The sequence below is a fragment of the Centruroides vittatus genome, unplaced genomic scaffold (assembly GCF_030686945.1).
Source record: "Centruroides vittatus isolate TY-2023 unplaced genomic scaffold, ASM3068694v2 contig_358, whole genome shotgun sequence".
In the NCBI taxonomy this organism is placed as follows: domain Eukaryota; kingdom Metazoa; phylum Arthropoda; class Arachnida; order Scorpiones; family Buthidae; genus Centruroides; species Centruroides vittatus.
In genome coordinates this window covers 1,445-17,499 of record NW_027122181.1, presented here as the reverse complement: position 1 = coordinate 17,499, position 16,055 = coordinate 1,445, and the positions used below count along the sequence as shown (strand labels likewise).

Below are 16,055 nucleotides of genomic sequence, written 5' to 3'. Positions count from 1 at the left end.
GATCTCCAGCTTGAAATGCTGTTTAGAGCCGTACGTTTCCACGATAAAAATCTAGGTACGAGTTGCTTAACATCACAAATCTGTCAAATGTTTCAATCGTAAATGTTATAGATTCCCATTTTCTGTATCAATTTGATTGTATTTAAAGAAGTTTGTGGAAATTAATCTGAAGACCACACGATACTTTCCTACATTTTACATCTAAGCAACGTTTTAATTTCTATTAAAAATACAGTATCTTTGGTTTAGAAAATATAAAAAAGTTTGCGATATTCGTTTACATTTTTCAGATAATGGCACGTATTCAATTTCTAACACCGAAATACAAACTATAAGAAATGCTAAATCTGAATTTCTGTTAATTTTATTGAGAAATACCATTTTAAATATCCTCGTCCGGAAGGGAAAACGACAGATAATTTTGTAAGAGGAGGAGTAGGAAGACAGAAATCGAAAGCACGTCATTCGCTATCTTCGTGCAAACAAAAAACAACACCGATAATACAATAAACACTAACGTCAATTCATAATATTGTAGATGCCAACAACAGCCCCAATTGAACGAATCCATTATATATTTATTACTCTTTATCCTTCTTATAGGGAAATACCGAAAACTCTTATTTCTTCGAATCTGCAATATAGGCCTACTTATAAAACACCACCTGAAAGCGTTATTGCGTGCGTGCAGTTACTATTCTATATACATTTTATTTACTTTTTGTTAAATAGATATAAAAATCTAATATTTTAAACATTGTGATATGTTATTCTGAAATGATTAATTATTATTGTCTTTTAATTAATTTTTAACACGATCTAACGTTGAGATCACCATTATCTTTCATCATAGCAATTAAAACGGGAATATTCAAGATAAATAATTATGTCTTCTGTCATTTATTAGTACTGAGTAAATTTTATTAAGCCCTGGTTACACTATGCGATTTCCAGCCGCGCGGGCGACCGCGACTGCAACAAGCGCCAGTCACGCGCGTCTTCTCATGGACATTGTTCGTTGACGTTGCAACTCGGAAACACGTGACCCTATAATAAACCAATAAAATTATAGCAGCTTGACTACTTTCGTGAGTTTACCGACATTTTACGTTCTACTTCATAGTATTTACGGAATTTTAGCCACTTTTCTCATTAAAATGGTAAGCAGTTCCTTTTCTGAAATGAATAAAATAAAAAAAGCAATTATTTTGGCGAGAATACACAAAAAGATAAAATCTTCGATAAAACGAAGAATTAAAATCCCACAGGTATTCGTGAGCCCGAATAAGCTCAATCAATCTCGATTCTGTAAAAGTATAAATCCTCTAACTATCCGCCATGAGGACGAACTATTTTCAATGTTGTCACCGTATGACATGGCACAAAGGCGTTTGCTGATTGGATGCGCGTTTGCAATCGGCGCGAGTAGAACAATCTTTTTGTTTCTAGTTGCGATTGCAGTCGCCCGCGCGGCTGGAAATCGCATAGTGTGACCAGGGCTTTAGTCTTAACTCAGTGGCGCATTATCCTATGGGCTCCATTGGGGGTCTGACCTAATCCATAATGGACTTAATAAAAAATGGCTGTCAGCGCCCACAGGATGGAAAGAGTTAACAGACAATAAGTAACGCAGAATAGACATTATAACAAATCATGCTCATTTATTCTGATTACGATTTAAAAACATAACTTTTAGGGTTTCTATATAATATTTTTGAAAGCCTGATTTTCTTTGTTGATACGGTATACAAAACTTTATGGAAATTAAAATCGACGTTATTGTTACAATTTGAATTATACGCTGATTGATACAGACGGTCTTTCATCTGTTTTCGAAAATCATTTTAATTCCATTCAAAGGTCGAAGGATTAAAGAAGAATCCATTAGTAATTCATTCCTTTGCTGCATCGAGGTGAATTTAAAGTTTCGTATAACGTTGGCAAGAACTATTTTTTCTTCCATCATGGCAAACTTCTGACCTGTAAAATATTGACTGAATATACGAAATAATATTAACCATCCTTACAATAAAAATTCTCCTTATTATATAACAGAAAATTATCATAAATTATTTTTATATTTAGATTTTTCCATATAAAAAGTTCGCTTCTACTGTATATTTCAAAATTTTTACTTATTGACTAGAAGTCAGTAAACCGAAATAGGACTTTTAAACTACACTGTAAGTTATTAGATTATTCTTTTTAAATGAAAGTTGTATTGATTTGTTAATTATATTAAAACAAGATTTTAACAAGGAAAAGAACAAAATCTTGCATTTCTTTTGTATACGTAGGATAATCCATAAGTCTGGAACCGTATGATTTTACTTTTACAGGTAAAGCATGACGCTGAGTAAGGGGAAACGAATTCAAATTATTTTGATGGCGGGCACGCAACCAGCGTGAAGTTGCTGAATAGTTTAATAGCAAATCCAGGGCCGTGTTAAGTAACGCAGAATAGACTTAATCCAGAATTCTGAGCGGTTTACTGGGCGGAGTTAAGAGCGTTCTGAGCATTATTGCACGATTATTCTTTGCCAGATAACTAGAAAAATTGACAGACAAAGTTAAAATTAAATAAAAAGAAAAATAATAAAAAGTTACTATTTTAATTTTAATGTAATTTTAAAAATGAAGTTATTAGCGAGGAATGGCGTTTGGAATGTCCAGAATGATTCCACTGACTTTCCAAACGCGATTGTCAAACTTTTAGGCTTACAGCAAAGCGGCGCTGAACGTCCGACGTACACGTTTTCGAGTTTAAAACTTCGGCCTCAACCTCGCTATTAATTCAGCACGAGCAGCCACTACAGTCGTAATCATAATATTCTTCAAAGGAAAAACGAAGAGATACAGAGTGACGTTACTAAGTCACTAAGCACAGCAAGTCTACTAATAGTAGTCTGAATAAATGAATGAAAATTCTTACAGTGGACGGTGTCAGAATTACTAAGAACATTGTTCAATATCGTGGCACATCTTGATTAAGCCAGAATTATGCGTCACTGAACACGGTCCAGACTTCTCACTACACGCAATAGTCTGGTTGCAATGTTTTAAACCTTTCGGCGACTTCTCACTGACTGTGAATCTCTACTACAGTATAACCTTAAATTCGTTTCTTATTACTTAGTGTCATGCTTTACCTGTAAAAAACTACATAAAGATTAACTTAATTCCTATGGTTCCAGATTTATAAGACCCCTTATATATATATATAAAGGGTCGTACGAATATAAAAAGAAACATACCATTAGATAACTTCTTCTACTGAAATATTGGAATTATCTTATTCATGAAAGTATTCAATTTGCTTAAGATTTCGAAAGTTAAACTATCTTAAAAAGTTGATAGTTACCAATACAATTTCTGGGTCCTGCAGAAAATGGAACATAAGCGAAAGGACTTCTTCCCGAACTATTTTCTAGAAGAAATCTATCAGGATCGAACAGTTCTGGATTAGGAAATACGTTAGGATCTCGATGAATGTTGTTGATGGAAATTAAAAATGTATTCCCCTTTGAAACTTTATATTCACCTAAGGGAAAACATAATGATTAACTTCTTAATTATAATATAATAACAACTTTATTACGTATTCGAACTCACCAATATTTATTTCTTTGTTGCAGTATCGCGCAATGAAAGGAACCGGAGGGCACAATCTCATGCTCTCCTACGAATGAAGAGAAATGTAAATAATGCATAATGCTCTAGAAATGTCACTATTAATATAATACATTCCTCTAAAACTGTCATATACAGGATGCTATAGGAGAAAATGGCAATATTTTTAGAGACGGACTGCACATACTCCAAACGCTTTGCGCATCTCAACCAAACCACGCCCGATTAGCACGACTTAAAGCGAAAGTCTTTTCCGCGTGCGAAAATTTATCATAACTCAGATGTTGGCATTGCAGTTTCGGAATAAACACGAAGAGAATGGCCGAGTAAAAAAAATTAAGTTCGTGACGATTGCAAAAACAGTACCCCTGGCGGGATTCGAACCCGCAATTTCCGGTTTAGGAAACCGATGCCTTATCCATTAGGCCACAGGGGCAATACATACATACCGCGTTTCGTATTCTTAAAATCGGACGCCTGTCTAGAGTAGTGGTTTTCAAAACCTGCGCCCTAGAAGATTTCCGGGTGCACCCTATGGTATTCCAGAGAAATATAAGCTCAGATATAAAAATAAATATAGTAACTTTATTATACCATTTCATTACGGAAACACCGCTCTTTTTGTTAACACATCATTAGTAGGCCCATATTTATTATTTACACATCATTATATTTTTCCAAATTTTCGTTGGATGGTAAAAATTTTTCTGTATAAATTAAAAGACACAGTCGTTTCTAAAAATTCTTTAGACAATCACCATTTTCTTTCTTGTTCTAGAACAAACTGTTGACGACCAGGCCTTTCTTTTGAGGCTACTTAGCCGTCCAGTTAAAATAGTTCCTTAAGAAAACAAAAAAGAGTCCAATTAAAATTTCTAAAATTGGAATAGTGGCAACCTTACGACGTCTTAGTATTTCCATCATTCTCCATTCCGGAATTTCGAGTCTTTCAGATCCACTTGTAATTAGCGCTGTCAAATGTAGATGATGACTCTACTTCCCCTGGTGACGAATTATTGCGATATTAAAGTTTTCCAAATTTTAAGAACAAGAAATAAAATGGTGATTGTCTAAACAATTTTTAGAAACGATTGTGTCTTTTAATTTAGACATCATTATATTATTCTTAGATAAATACCCCCAAATAAAATTGACAGATTTCTCAAAAAGAAGCGTGATATTGAAGAATCCGATTCTGGAAGCGAGCAAAAGTTAAGTGCAAGTAAGAAAGCAAAATCACGGCTTTCTCGCAAACATAATGAAAGTTATTTAAGCTTTGGTTTCACTTGGATCGGAAGTGAAGAACATTCTTTACTGCTATGTTTAGTATGTGGATATAAAATGGCAAATGAATCATTGCTTCCTAGTAAATTGAGTAAACATTTTAAAACTATACACTCTAATTTACAAGATGAATCTGTAAGTTTTTTCCAGAGATTGTCTGAACAGCAAACAAAAGCGGCAAATTCTTTTAAAAGTATAATGACTGTTTCTGATAAAGCTCAAATCACTTCTTATCAAGTCTCAGAACTCAAAGCAAAAAATATGAAAGCTCATAATTTAGGTGGGCTACTTATTTTAAGGTGGATTGTCAAGGGGAAAAGTACATACCCGTGTACATGAGCTACGAGAAGAACTTTGCGTTTTTTGAAGAGATGAAACAGTTAAATTTTTGTAACTTCCCTCGGTGCGGATTTTGGATTGTCAGGTTACAGTATTTAGTAGATATATTTCAGCGGCTCAATATTTTGAATACTAGCATGCAAGGGAAACAAGAAAATATTCTCACATCCACTGACAAAATGAAAGCGTTTCAGAGAAAACCACAGATTTGGAAAAGAAAAGCTGTTGATGGTAGTTTGGAAATGTTTCCATTGGTAAGTAACACTAACATAAATGAAACACTTCCAATAACAGTTGAACATTTAATAAGTTCAGAAGAAAAATTGGGTTCTTATTTTCAATCACTTAACACTGAACAATACGATTGGATTAGAAACTCATTCATGGAAACTTCAAGTGATTTTAGTAAACCTTGACAGAAAAACTAGCAGCTATATCCACTGATCGTGGAATGATGATTAAACATAAGGAATTGTCTCTCGAAACCTTTTGGATTTCTACAAAAGAAGAATATGTGGCAATATCTAAAAAACTTTGAGCATTTACTACAATTTTCAATATCCTATTTATGTGAATTGGGATTTTCTACCTTCTACAATTTAGAATAAAAAGAGAAATTCTTCAATGTATTGACGAGGAAATGAGTTTTTGCCTTTAAAATATATGCCTAAACATTGAAGAACTCGTTAGGACACATCAGGCTCATGTTTCTCATAAACACAAGAATGGAAAAACTTAACACGTTCGCGCCGGGACTTGCCGAATTTACTAAATCTTACTACGAATGTATCTATCTATATATAAAAATAACTTTTTGTCTTTTTTTTAATTTTTTAACCCCTCTTTTTTTACGAATTCTAAAAAGCATAACTCAAAAAATGTAACATAAAAAATCATTTTTATGTTAGAATGAATTTAATTTTGTCGTATTTATTTTGTTTAATTACCACAAAATCACGCTTAAACTTTATAATTTTTTTCTTTAATATTTAACTTAATTATTATAACATATTTCTCAGAAATTTGTATACAGTGTGCCTACAATAATTTGTAGGATTTTAAATGTGACCGACTTCAAAAAGTTTGAGAACCACTGGTCTAGAGCAATGCTTGATCGCTCCTGCATCGACAAAAGTTTCAAGTTAAAAACCAAAATGTTAAAACGTTTTCCGGTTCGAATAAATAAAGCCTGTAGTTCAGGAATGTGAAAATATTTGCCAGAAAGTTTCAAAAGTTGATCACGGTTAAGTAGAATTGGACAATTACAAGGCTTAAGAAAAATATCACAATGCGATTTCTTCGCGTGCGCTTGAAACAGCACAACTCCGCGCTAAACACAGGCGAAAAATATATATACATTCAAAGAACGAGGACTTGACGAGGGTAAGATTCGAACCCACGCAAGTATAATCCAATGAATTAGCAATCCATCACCTCAACCTCTCGGCCATTTCGTGCATTTTTGCCAAACTCTTCAAAACGCTTGGCACCAACCGTTGCATTCAAAATATTGGTCGCACCAGCATGACGAATGATCGGATATGATTATCGATAACCCGGGAGATTATCTCACAGCATTTCATCTCGTAAACTCTGAAAAGTTGATTCCGATTTGGACGACGTGGCGTGTTATCTGTAGTGATATAACCTTCAAGAGTTTCAATCACATTGGTCAGCGTTCAAATCCAAACCAGCTGAAATGTGCCGATTAGTTCTGCAACTACACTCATACAGATGAAACTGTGAAATTCTGAAAGTTAATAATGCAACAACATTGTGGAAGAAACGTTCGGCGGAAATAATGTACTTCACGAAAATTTGCAGAGGACGTATTCGTTCTGTCTATAGCTCAGCTGGTAGAGCAGTGGGCTGTAGTAGCAGAGCTATTCATAGGTCGGTGATTCAAATCCACCTCGACGGACGGATTTTTTCCCTCGTTTCTGCCCAACCGTAAAAAACTACACCCACTAATTCTGAGTTGTACTATATAATTCGACATTTTTCGAAGATACACGGCGGCGATAAATCCTTCCCGTGTGCGTGTTTAAGACCACATTTTTTTAGTTGCAGACGTCCCGATCAAAGGAAACAGCAGCGGCAATAGTTCACAATTTCGCTTGGAATTTTATGAATACCGTAGCTTTACAGTACCAAGAAATGCAAGCTTTCTGTAGGTTGAGTAATTGCGACAATTCCACAGCAATTACCAGTGCCGAAGAGCAGCATCTCTTAAAGGGGTAGCTAGTCTGATCTTTAAACCTTTCTAGCCTTGAAACAATGCGTTTGAAGGGTTATGTTTATATGACATTTTTGGATCCTCTGGGCCTCTAAATTATGCTGTAAAAATATTGCCATTTTTCCACGGAATGCCCTGTATATAGTATAGTACAGTCTAGAAGTCAGTTAAGCTTCAGTAATCGAGCTTCGGTAAGAGCTAGATTATTGAAGGTTAAGCTCGATAGTTTCAGTAAAAGAGATTGAACTACAAAAAATATGCAGTTGTTCCAAGCCGATTTTAGTTCACCAGCGGCCGAATGGATAAAACCACTGAACACTGGTTGTGATCGTGGATTTGTGCCGTGCCAATGTGAAGTTTTCCGGATTTTCTTCTCGTTTGTAACACCTAAATAGGGGCCAGTTTACTATAAAAGTCCTCCCGGAAACATCCTCCCTCGGAAGATCGCCCACGGTGTCGCATTCAAATAAATCAAACCAAACTAAACCGAATTTAACCGTTCTTAAAATAATTGAAACTCCATTGTATAATGATTCATTAATTGATCTAAAAAGATATATATAAAATTTTTGGGCATTTTCATTTATTCTGTAAAAATTACAATATATTAAATTAAGATTAATATAAAATATAGTTTTTCATATATTCTTCTGGGGACACTAAGAGGGCCTATTTTCCACGCCCATCGAAGGTTCTTCCTGGCTCACAATGAGGATAGTCACGCGGTGACGAAAGGGTCCGACATATCCAGCACAGACCACCATCAAAAACTTGTGGGTTTTTTCGAACTGCCCAGATTCGATCTGAGATCCCCAGAACTCTGTCAGATACAGGACCACCTTAAGCTCCTTAAGCCCTTCCCACTGATACAAAAAAAAATTAATCTAAACAAGCTTCAAAACATTGTTTATAAAATCGTGTTCGTTGCAAGCTGAGAATGTCATCCACCAGTGGCTGAGTGGATAAAACCACTGAATACTAATCGTGGTTCAAGCCTCACCAAATGGCTGGCCTCGTGGAACTTTCTGGGTTTCCTTCACTTGTCTAACACCTAATAAGGACCATTAAAATCTCCCAGGAGAAGCCTTCTTTTGAAAGATCGCTTTATGCCATAAAACCAAACCAAAGCGATCAAGCTCAGGATGACCATGGATTGACCAAAAATTAAAGTGTATAAAAAATCATTCTGATTTCAAGAACTTGGTAACTTTTAAAAATTACAACCTGATGCTAAGTTTCACATATTTTACGACTTACTTAAATATATTACCTTTATTACACATTCTAGATATTTCATTCGTTTCACATCTTCAGAAGTAATGCTCCGTTCTTTATCATCACCAAATATTTCGAAAATTTCTTCATAAACTTTATTCTGTATATCTGTGTACAAACCGAGAAAATACAATGTCCAGCTAATACCCATAGCCGTGGTATCGTGACCCTGAAACAGCAATACAATTGTTACTTGATTACTTCATTTTGGATCTATTTGGAAACACAATAAAAAATGTTCAATATTATTACTAATCCGTCACCTTTCAGATCGTTATTTACATTATGAAGAATAATGCTAACAATCAACTAAAAGATTTCATAAACAGTCAAGTCATGTTTGTAATAAAAATAATGTAAATTAATCTTAATGCTGAGTAATTATTTCAATACATTTTTCTTTGTGCTCCAGCAACATTATTAAATGGAACCAATAACAGTGATGTAGTTGCAAAAAAGAAGTGGGTATACGCCGTCTACCCCATCAATTATATTAGCATATTGGCACACTGCCGACACATTGATACTGGGCCATATTCTCATCAACGGTTCGACTCGCATTTAAATCAATCAGCATAAAGGATGAGAATTATGCCCCTATTTGAATTATCCATGTTAAATTGTGAAGATTCGGATCAGTTTCGATTCAGAATGGTCACGGCGATAGATGTCATTTTGCTCAAAAGGTTGAAGTTGAAAGAAATCGCAATGAAATAGATACTTGTAAATTAATACTTATTAATTAATTGTCCGGCACTATGGACAATTACCTGAAACATTTATGTGATTCGATAATATTATAAGATATTCACCTCGAACATAAAAGTATCGACTTCTTCTCGAACGTCTTCTTCGCTGAGATTGCCATTAACTAAATGATGATAAAGTAACAAATCCAAAAATGCTCTATTCTTTTTACTCTTAAATCCAATCACCTCTTCTTCCACAGATTCATTTTTCAATCGTTCTGTTAATTCCACTTTTTTTTCTTTTATTACCTTAAAAATAACGTTAAAAAGTATTTTTTAAATTTAAATTTTGGTGCGGTATTATTTTATTTAAACTTGAATACATTTCTCGAAAATGTATGAAGTGTCTTCAAACAGTTTTCATTCAGCTTTCTTAATTTACTTAAATAGTATAAAGGTTTCAACCAGTACCAAGGATTTACAAGTTGGGTCATTATATATTGCGAAATGCTGCAAATAAACAAAATTAGCATAATTGTTATATCTCGAAACACCAAATTAAATCTTTTCTTTCAGAGACACAATGTAGTGACAGTAGATTTAAAACACTGGGCGAATTTTTCATCCTTTATTCTGTTGGTCCAACCGAATAAAGGATGAAAAATTCGCCCAGTATTTTAAATCTACTGTCACTACATTGTGTCTCTGAAAGAAAGAAAATATAAAACACGGTTTCCTCAAGATAAAACCAAATTAAATATTTATATAACTAATAAAATATTTTAGGAAATACACTGGATGATGGCTTAATAAAGGTACGAATAAACATCCAAAACAAAGGAAAAGTTTAGACTTAAAAAAATTTGTGTGTTAGTTATAACATACTTTTGTATATTCCTGAATCTTCTATGAAAGATTCTAGTGTAGCATTGTACCATTTAATATTTCCGTGTTATTATATTGTAAATTACTCTATTTTAAAGCCGATTTAAGCTAATTAATCAAAAGAAAAGTTGAATTAATCAAAGAAAATTGCACTTACTTCTTGACTTTTTGAACATATTCGGAATCAGAGAACTCTTGAGCCTTCAGATGCACTCCCATTGCTGAATCTATTTTGAAATGTACAAGATTTAACAGGTATTTCACTTAATTGATAATCTCTTGTTAATTTTACTTCGATGTGGAATTACAGTACATAAATTCGAACCGCAAATTAAAAAAATCTATCTTACCTCCAATAATGTCTAAGGTACAAAGTGAAACAAAAGATATCACATTGATCTCTTGGCCGTTAGAAGTTTCCAACTTTTTAACTAAGGTACACGAATGACGATTAAAAACAGAAATAAAATCATTCAAAATTCGGAAATGGAAAGCTGGCGTTAACAATTTTCTTCGATTTCTCCATTTTGTCCCTGAACTAATTACCGAAATAATTATATATATATATATATATATAAGAATATAATATATATAATATATTATATATTATATAATATATATTATAAATAATAATATAATATATATATATAAAATAAAAATATATATATATATATTTAAATTTATTAATACTTTATAAATTAAATTATTTAGAATAAGAGAAGAATTTATGGACAAATTAATACAATCAGGTTGAATGCAACCTCTTTTATGAATACGATATCCTGCGGATGGAGTTTCAAATATAGAGTAATGCTTTTTCTATGGATAATCGTTTTCCATAGATTATCCAGGAAAAAATCCGAACAATTCTTTCATTCTCCTATTAAAATTATGTACTACGTATTTGTATAAGTATATTGTATTGTAATATTGTTATGTAAGAGCGATCATAATAAAAATGTTATTCATATATCATCTGATGTTATCATATTTTGATAACATCAGATGATATATTAATATAAATAAGTTCAAAGGACAGCGATTCCAACACTCCCGGCTTCTGTACCGGGAGTGTTGGAATCGCTGTCTATTGAACTTATTTATATCATATCCGAAAAGATAATATTATATAATGTGATGACGAGCTGTTTCATAGATTCTGGTCAAAATGGTAATAGATTATATGTCATATACAAAAAATAAATGTCGATCGGTAAGCAAATTTTTAAGGAAAATAAGTTACGTGTTTTTGAAAACTATGTTTTAAGTTAGATAAAACTTAAAACTAAATATCTCAAGTTAAATTATGCCTAGTCAGAAGTGGTATCTGTTTATTTAATTAACTTGTTGGTTACTACACTATAAGAGTATATATGTAAGTTGTATACTAAGTACTGTACATTATTACTTACCTTATAGTTTTGCAAACTGTGATATGATCAATTATCCAAATTTTCATCAACAGCACAGTTGCTAGATATTGCAAAAATATCATCTTAATTTTTTGGTGATAGCGCTCCATCCTTATTCAGTGCTATTTCTCAGGCACAAATACCACTTAATATGGTTGGAGCGCTATCTCCAAAAGTCATCCATTCAATACAATAACATTTCTATTCTTCTCTGTTTATTTTCCTCTATATTACTATTTTGTGAATCGAATTGCTATAATAGCAAATTGGAAAATTTCAAGCATTTACTAGAAAAATGAAAATTGCTAGTGTTTTATCACACAACTTAAGCATTCATTTGGGAAGCAAGTAAACGGTTCAACCTTTTACTACTAGTAAGCTATAAGTAAAAACTAGCTTACAATCAAAAAATCTGTAATCTTCAATTAAACGCCTACATTTAACTCTAATCACATGACCCGCTGTTTTAAAAAATTATATTCGTTGCTTGTTCTCAGGAATTCAATTCTCAGAAACTTATTCAAATCTTAAAAGTTCTCAATCCTTACAAGTATTTCGATTCTACTCTTGGTGATCGAAACGGTTAAGGCGTCAGCCTTATTGCTCCGGGGGACCTTAGATCGAATCCGGCAGCCCATCCCTATACCCGGTAGTTCCCATTGTGAGCCTGGTCTAACCATGATTGATATGAAAAAGATCTTCTTAATCCATAAGATGGAAAGAGACAAAACAATATAAAAACAACTCTACTATATTATAAAAACTAGGAAATCGCGCGACTTTGTCGCATCGCGATAGAATTGAAGCGGGGCCGAAAGTAAAGAAGCGATCCCTGCACCTGTAAGGTACAGAAGAAGCGATTCTTGTACTTGACGGACGCGGACTGGCGAACGTTGCCCTTGCCCCTTTTTGGTACCTGCAGGCCACAGGAGACACGATCCTTGCACTGGCCAAGTACGGAGAGACGATCTAAGAACAAAGCAATCGATGGCAATTGCTTTGTTCTTGTGTTTTGTCCATTTTTCGTGCCTATTTTCCGTTAGGCCACGCAATGCTGTTTTTATTTTTGACCTCTTGGCCTAAATTCCGTTAGGTGCGCTCAGTCGCATTAGAGGGCACGGATATTGTCACTGTAATACTTTTGTACATCGAAAAAGAAGTCATGGATTCCTATGGCTCTGTTATCTATAACAGAGCCATAGGAATACAACCCTTTTCTGGTTCTGTTATAGATAACAGAGGAAAAGTATGATAATTGGTCAAAAATCAACCCTCTCCAAAGATTTTTGCATTTTTGGACTCAGGGAACCTTCAAACATTAGAAATGAAAAAATATTCGGGTTTTTTTTCTGTTTGTATGGATGTTAATGTGTATGGGGGGGAGAACGATTTTCTTCGCCATCTGTGAAGCGTTATAACTCCTGTCCTTTCGAAAATTTCCAAAATTCTGCAGGTTGGCTTTTTATTAGGGGGGTTGATGCTATTAAATTTTGGTAATTAAAAGTTCATAGGATGGGAAGAAAAGGGGAGTCGTGTGTCGTGTCTCGAGTAGGATCAGACTTAATGACGATTTTACTGGTTATTAGCATTTACAATTTTTTTTTTATTTATTAAAACTCATCCCTACACTCAAAGTAAAGCTTTTTGCCATTTTATAGTAATTAAAAATGTAGATTTTTAATAAAATATCGTAACAGATGCCACCAAAATATTGCCAGGAAAGTTAATTCGTTGCTAAATTTTTTACATTTAAATGGACCTACAATACATTTCTGAATTCTTCGTCTCAATTAATGGAAAATGGCAAAGTTTAATAAAAATCGATCGAACAGATTTTGAGAACGAACATAATTCTTTAAGCTTTTTAGAAGCTTCGCTAACCCTTCGCCTCAAATATATATCGTATTCCATTTTCTATATATTTTTATCAATAACAAATCAAATTTTTTAAATTTAAATATAATTTTTATTTTTTTACGAAATTTTAAAAAAGTATATACGGTAGACCTCCCCTATAACACGAGTTCATGTAACACGGATTCGTATAACACGGCTAAAAAATTGCGATCGGGTTCGAATAATACGCTAAAAGAGACTCGTACAACACGGTAAAACGTCATTGCCGACTCGTGTCGCAACAGGATTGGTCGAATCTGGACCAATAGCGGATATTGTACAAACCCTTCAGTTTAAACGAGCACTGGACCTACTAAAAAACATTTATTATTTAACGGCCGTAAAAATTATATTTTTATTAACGATGTCTCCAAAGTTAAGTTATTTTTCTGCGAAAAATTCCCCAATCAGGAAACATGCGCCCACCATTCGATGAGCCGCTCCGCGACGAAAACAAGCTTAAGCAATGTCGTCGTCGAATGGCGCACACTCGGTAAGTAATCCTACAATTTTTTGTTTGTAGCATAGTTTATATGGATTATAGCCAAGAAAATTATACGTGATTTGGAAATGTTGAGTCAAATTAGTCTAGAATCGATTAATTTTATGGAAGAAAACCTTTCAAACAGCCATAGCCCCTAACGGCACAAGTGCCAGGCTGTGATTGGCTCATGTATTTAAGTGACTCGTACAACACGGATTCATATAACACGGAACGTATCTCCCGTGTTATAGGGGGTCTACTGTATATAGCTCATTAAATTTTCATATACGTTATTTATAAATAAGGGATTTTAAATGATTTTTCAAGACTATAAATGGGAAAACTATTTGGATTCTCTAGCTTCAATTTTAAAGAATTTAAAAAAAATTTTTTTTCTATCGAAAAAGTATTATATTTTTAACACCATCTGCTGAATATCGTGTACCGTACATAACCAGCTTATATTACACTTACCTTGTCAGCAATCCAGTTCCTAACCATCCTTGCAGAAAGGTATAGGGCCAATTCTTATCGATAAGATCACTGTCGTTTAAAACTACCTAAATATTTTATGATGCACATAAATATAAAATTATTAATTAAGCACTTTTTTGGTTATTAACACTCTTACTTCAGCAAATTTTGGACAATGAATTATAACAAGTTTGAAGAAGTTCCATCGAATTTGATATACTTTTTCATCTTTGTAGATATTGCACCAATAATTAACAGTATTGTTAAGCCCTATTTAAATATTTATTTATATAAATTTTTATAAACGTAAAAATTATTTTATAAAATACTCACATACTCCAGGATGATATTCTTTTTCTCTCTGCTCTTTACTTTTGGTTAATCTTATCTTAATTAAAGTATAGATGAATGGAAGTGACGAACAAATAGGGATTTCGCTTTCTTTTCTGCTGTGTTTTATCCAAAAATAAAATCCGAAAAATATCGAGAAAAATGCCACAATTAATAACTCACTAAACATTATAAGAGTTCTAAATTAATGCCTTAAAATTTTACGATTTTAAAAACATATCAATGGCGAATAAACTTATATTAGTCTAATGAAAGAATTAGCGTAATATAACATCCCTTAAGAAATATCAAATAAAATAACCAATAAGTAAATGTATAGATATCTTAGTTTAAAAAATATTAGATTATTTAAGAGACTTTCGACTCCTCTCAGTCGATATCATACGTCAGTCACATGGTTTATGTATGAGTCAACTCCTTATAATTTATCTAAGTCCAGTCCATCGATTAAATAATTATTGATCTCAGATTTGTCTCCAAAACATTCTTAAAAATAACAAAAATAAATAGAAAATCGCGCGACTTTGTCGTATCGCGATAGAATTCAGGCGGAGTCGGAAAGAAAGAAGCCATCCCTGCACTTGTCAGGTATGAAAGAGGCGGTTTAAGAACAAAACAATCGAAGGCGATGCACAGAATGACTTTAAATGTGAGACGTTCCGTCTTACATTTAAGTGTATATTTAAGTGCGATTATCCGCTCGATATAAGTGTATATTTCTATTTTATAACTGTATTTGGAAGAATTTTCGACTAAACATATGTTTATTGTAGGCTGGGCCGGATTAACGCACTTTGGGGCCTAAGACATTTCTTCCTACCGGGCCACCTCCCTCTCCCACAAGAAATAATGCACACAACAAATATAAAACAGAACTAAATACAGTAATACCTCTACATACGAACGCTTCAGCTTACGAAATTTTCAGTATACGACATGAAATTCGAACATATTTTTGCTCCACGGTACGAACAAAAGCTCACCATACGACGTTACATTAGTTCGCAGCGCCACCGTCATGATCACGTGTTCTTTCTGATTGTGACTGTGACCGATTTTATTGAAAAGAAACATCCCGAAAAGGTTCACACTGGCCGCAT

General features: G+C 33.5%; 1 protein-coding gene and 1 non-coding gene across 2 annotated transcripts; both read right to left on the bottom strand.

Annotated features, from left to right (window-relative positions):
- Positions 1-1,764: 1,764 nt before the first annotated feature.
- LOC136974883 (cytochrome P450 4V2-like) lies at positions 1,765-15,124 on the bottom strand. Its single transcript, XM_067269856.1, has 11 exons — positions 14,938-15,124; positions 14,762-14,874; positions 14,605-14,690; positions 10,689-10,876; positions 10,496-10,565; positions 9,837-9,963; positions 9,577-9,762; positions 8,760-8,933; positions 3,613-3,679; positions 3,362-3,541; positions 1,765-1,980 (listed from the first exon to the last, which is right to left on the bottom strand). Exons 1-11 carry the CDS (start codon positions 15,122-15,124, stop codon positions 1,823-1,825), a joined length of 1,536 nt encoding a protein of 511 aa, XP_067125957.1. The 3' UTR covers positions 1,765-1,822.
- Positions 3,994-4,066, bottom strand: TRNAR-CCU (transfer RNA arginine (anticodon CCU)). Its single transcript has one exon. It is a non-coding gene; the product is annotated as a tRNA-Arg (tRNA).
- Positions 15,125-16,055: the final 931 nt, after the last annotated feature.

Bases quoted from the DNA above. Each gene is read 5' to 3' on its own strand.
- LOC136974883 (XM_067269856.1), bottom strand. From the start codon at position 15,124: ATGTTTAGTGAGTTATTAATTGTGGCATTTTTCTCGATATTTTTCGGA. The intron at 9,964-10,495 runs GTAAGTGCAATT...GTTTATTTGCAG, and splicing joins TATGTTCAAAAAGTCAAGAA to CATTTCGCAATATATAATGA. The intron at 9,763-9,836 runs GTATTCAAGTTT...GTTATTTTTAAG, and splicing joins TTCATACATTTTCGAGAAAT to GTAATAAAAGAAAAAAAAGT.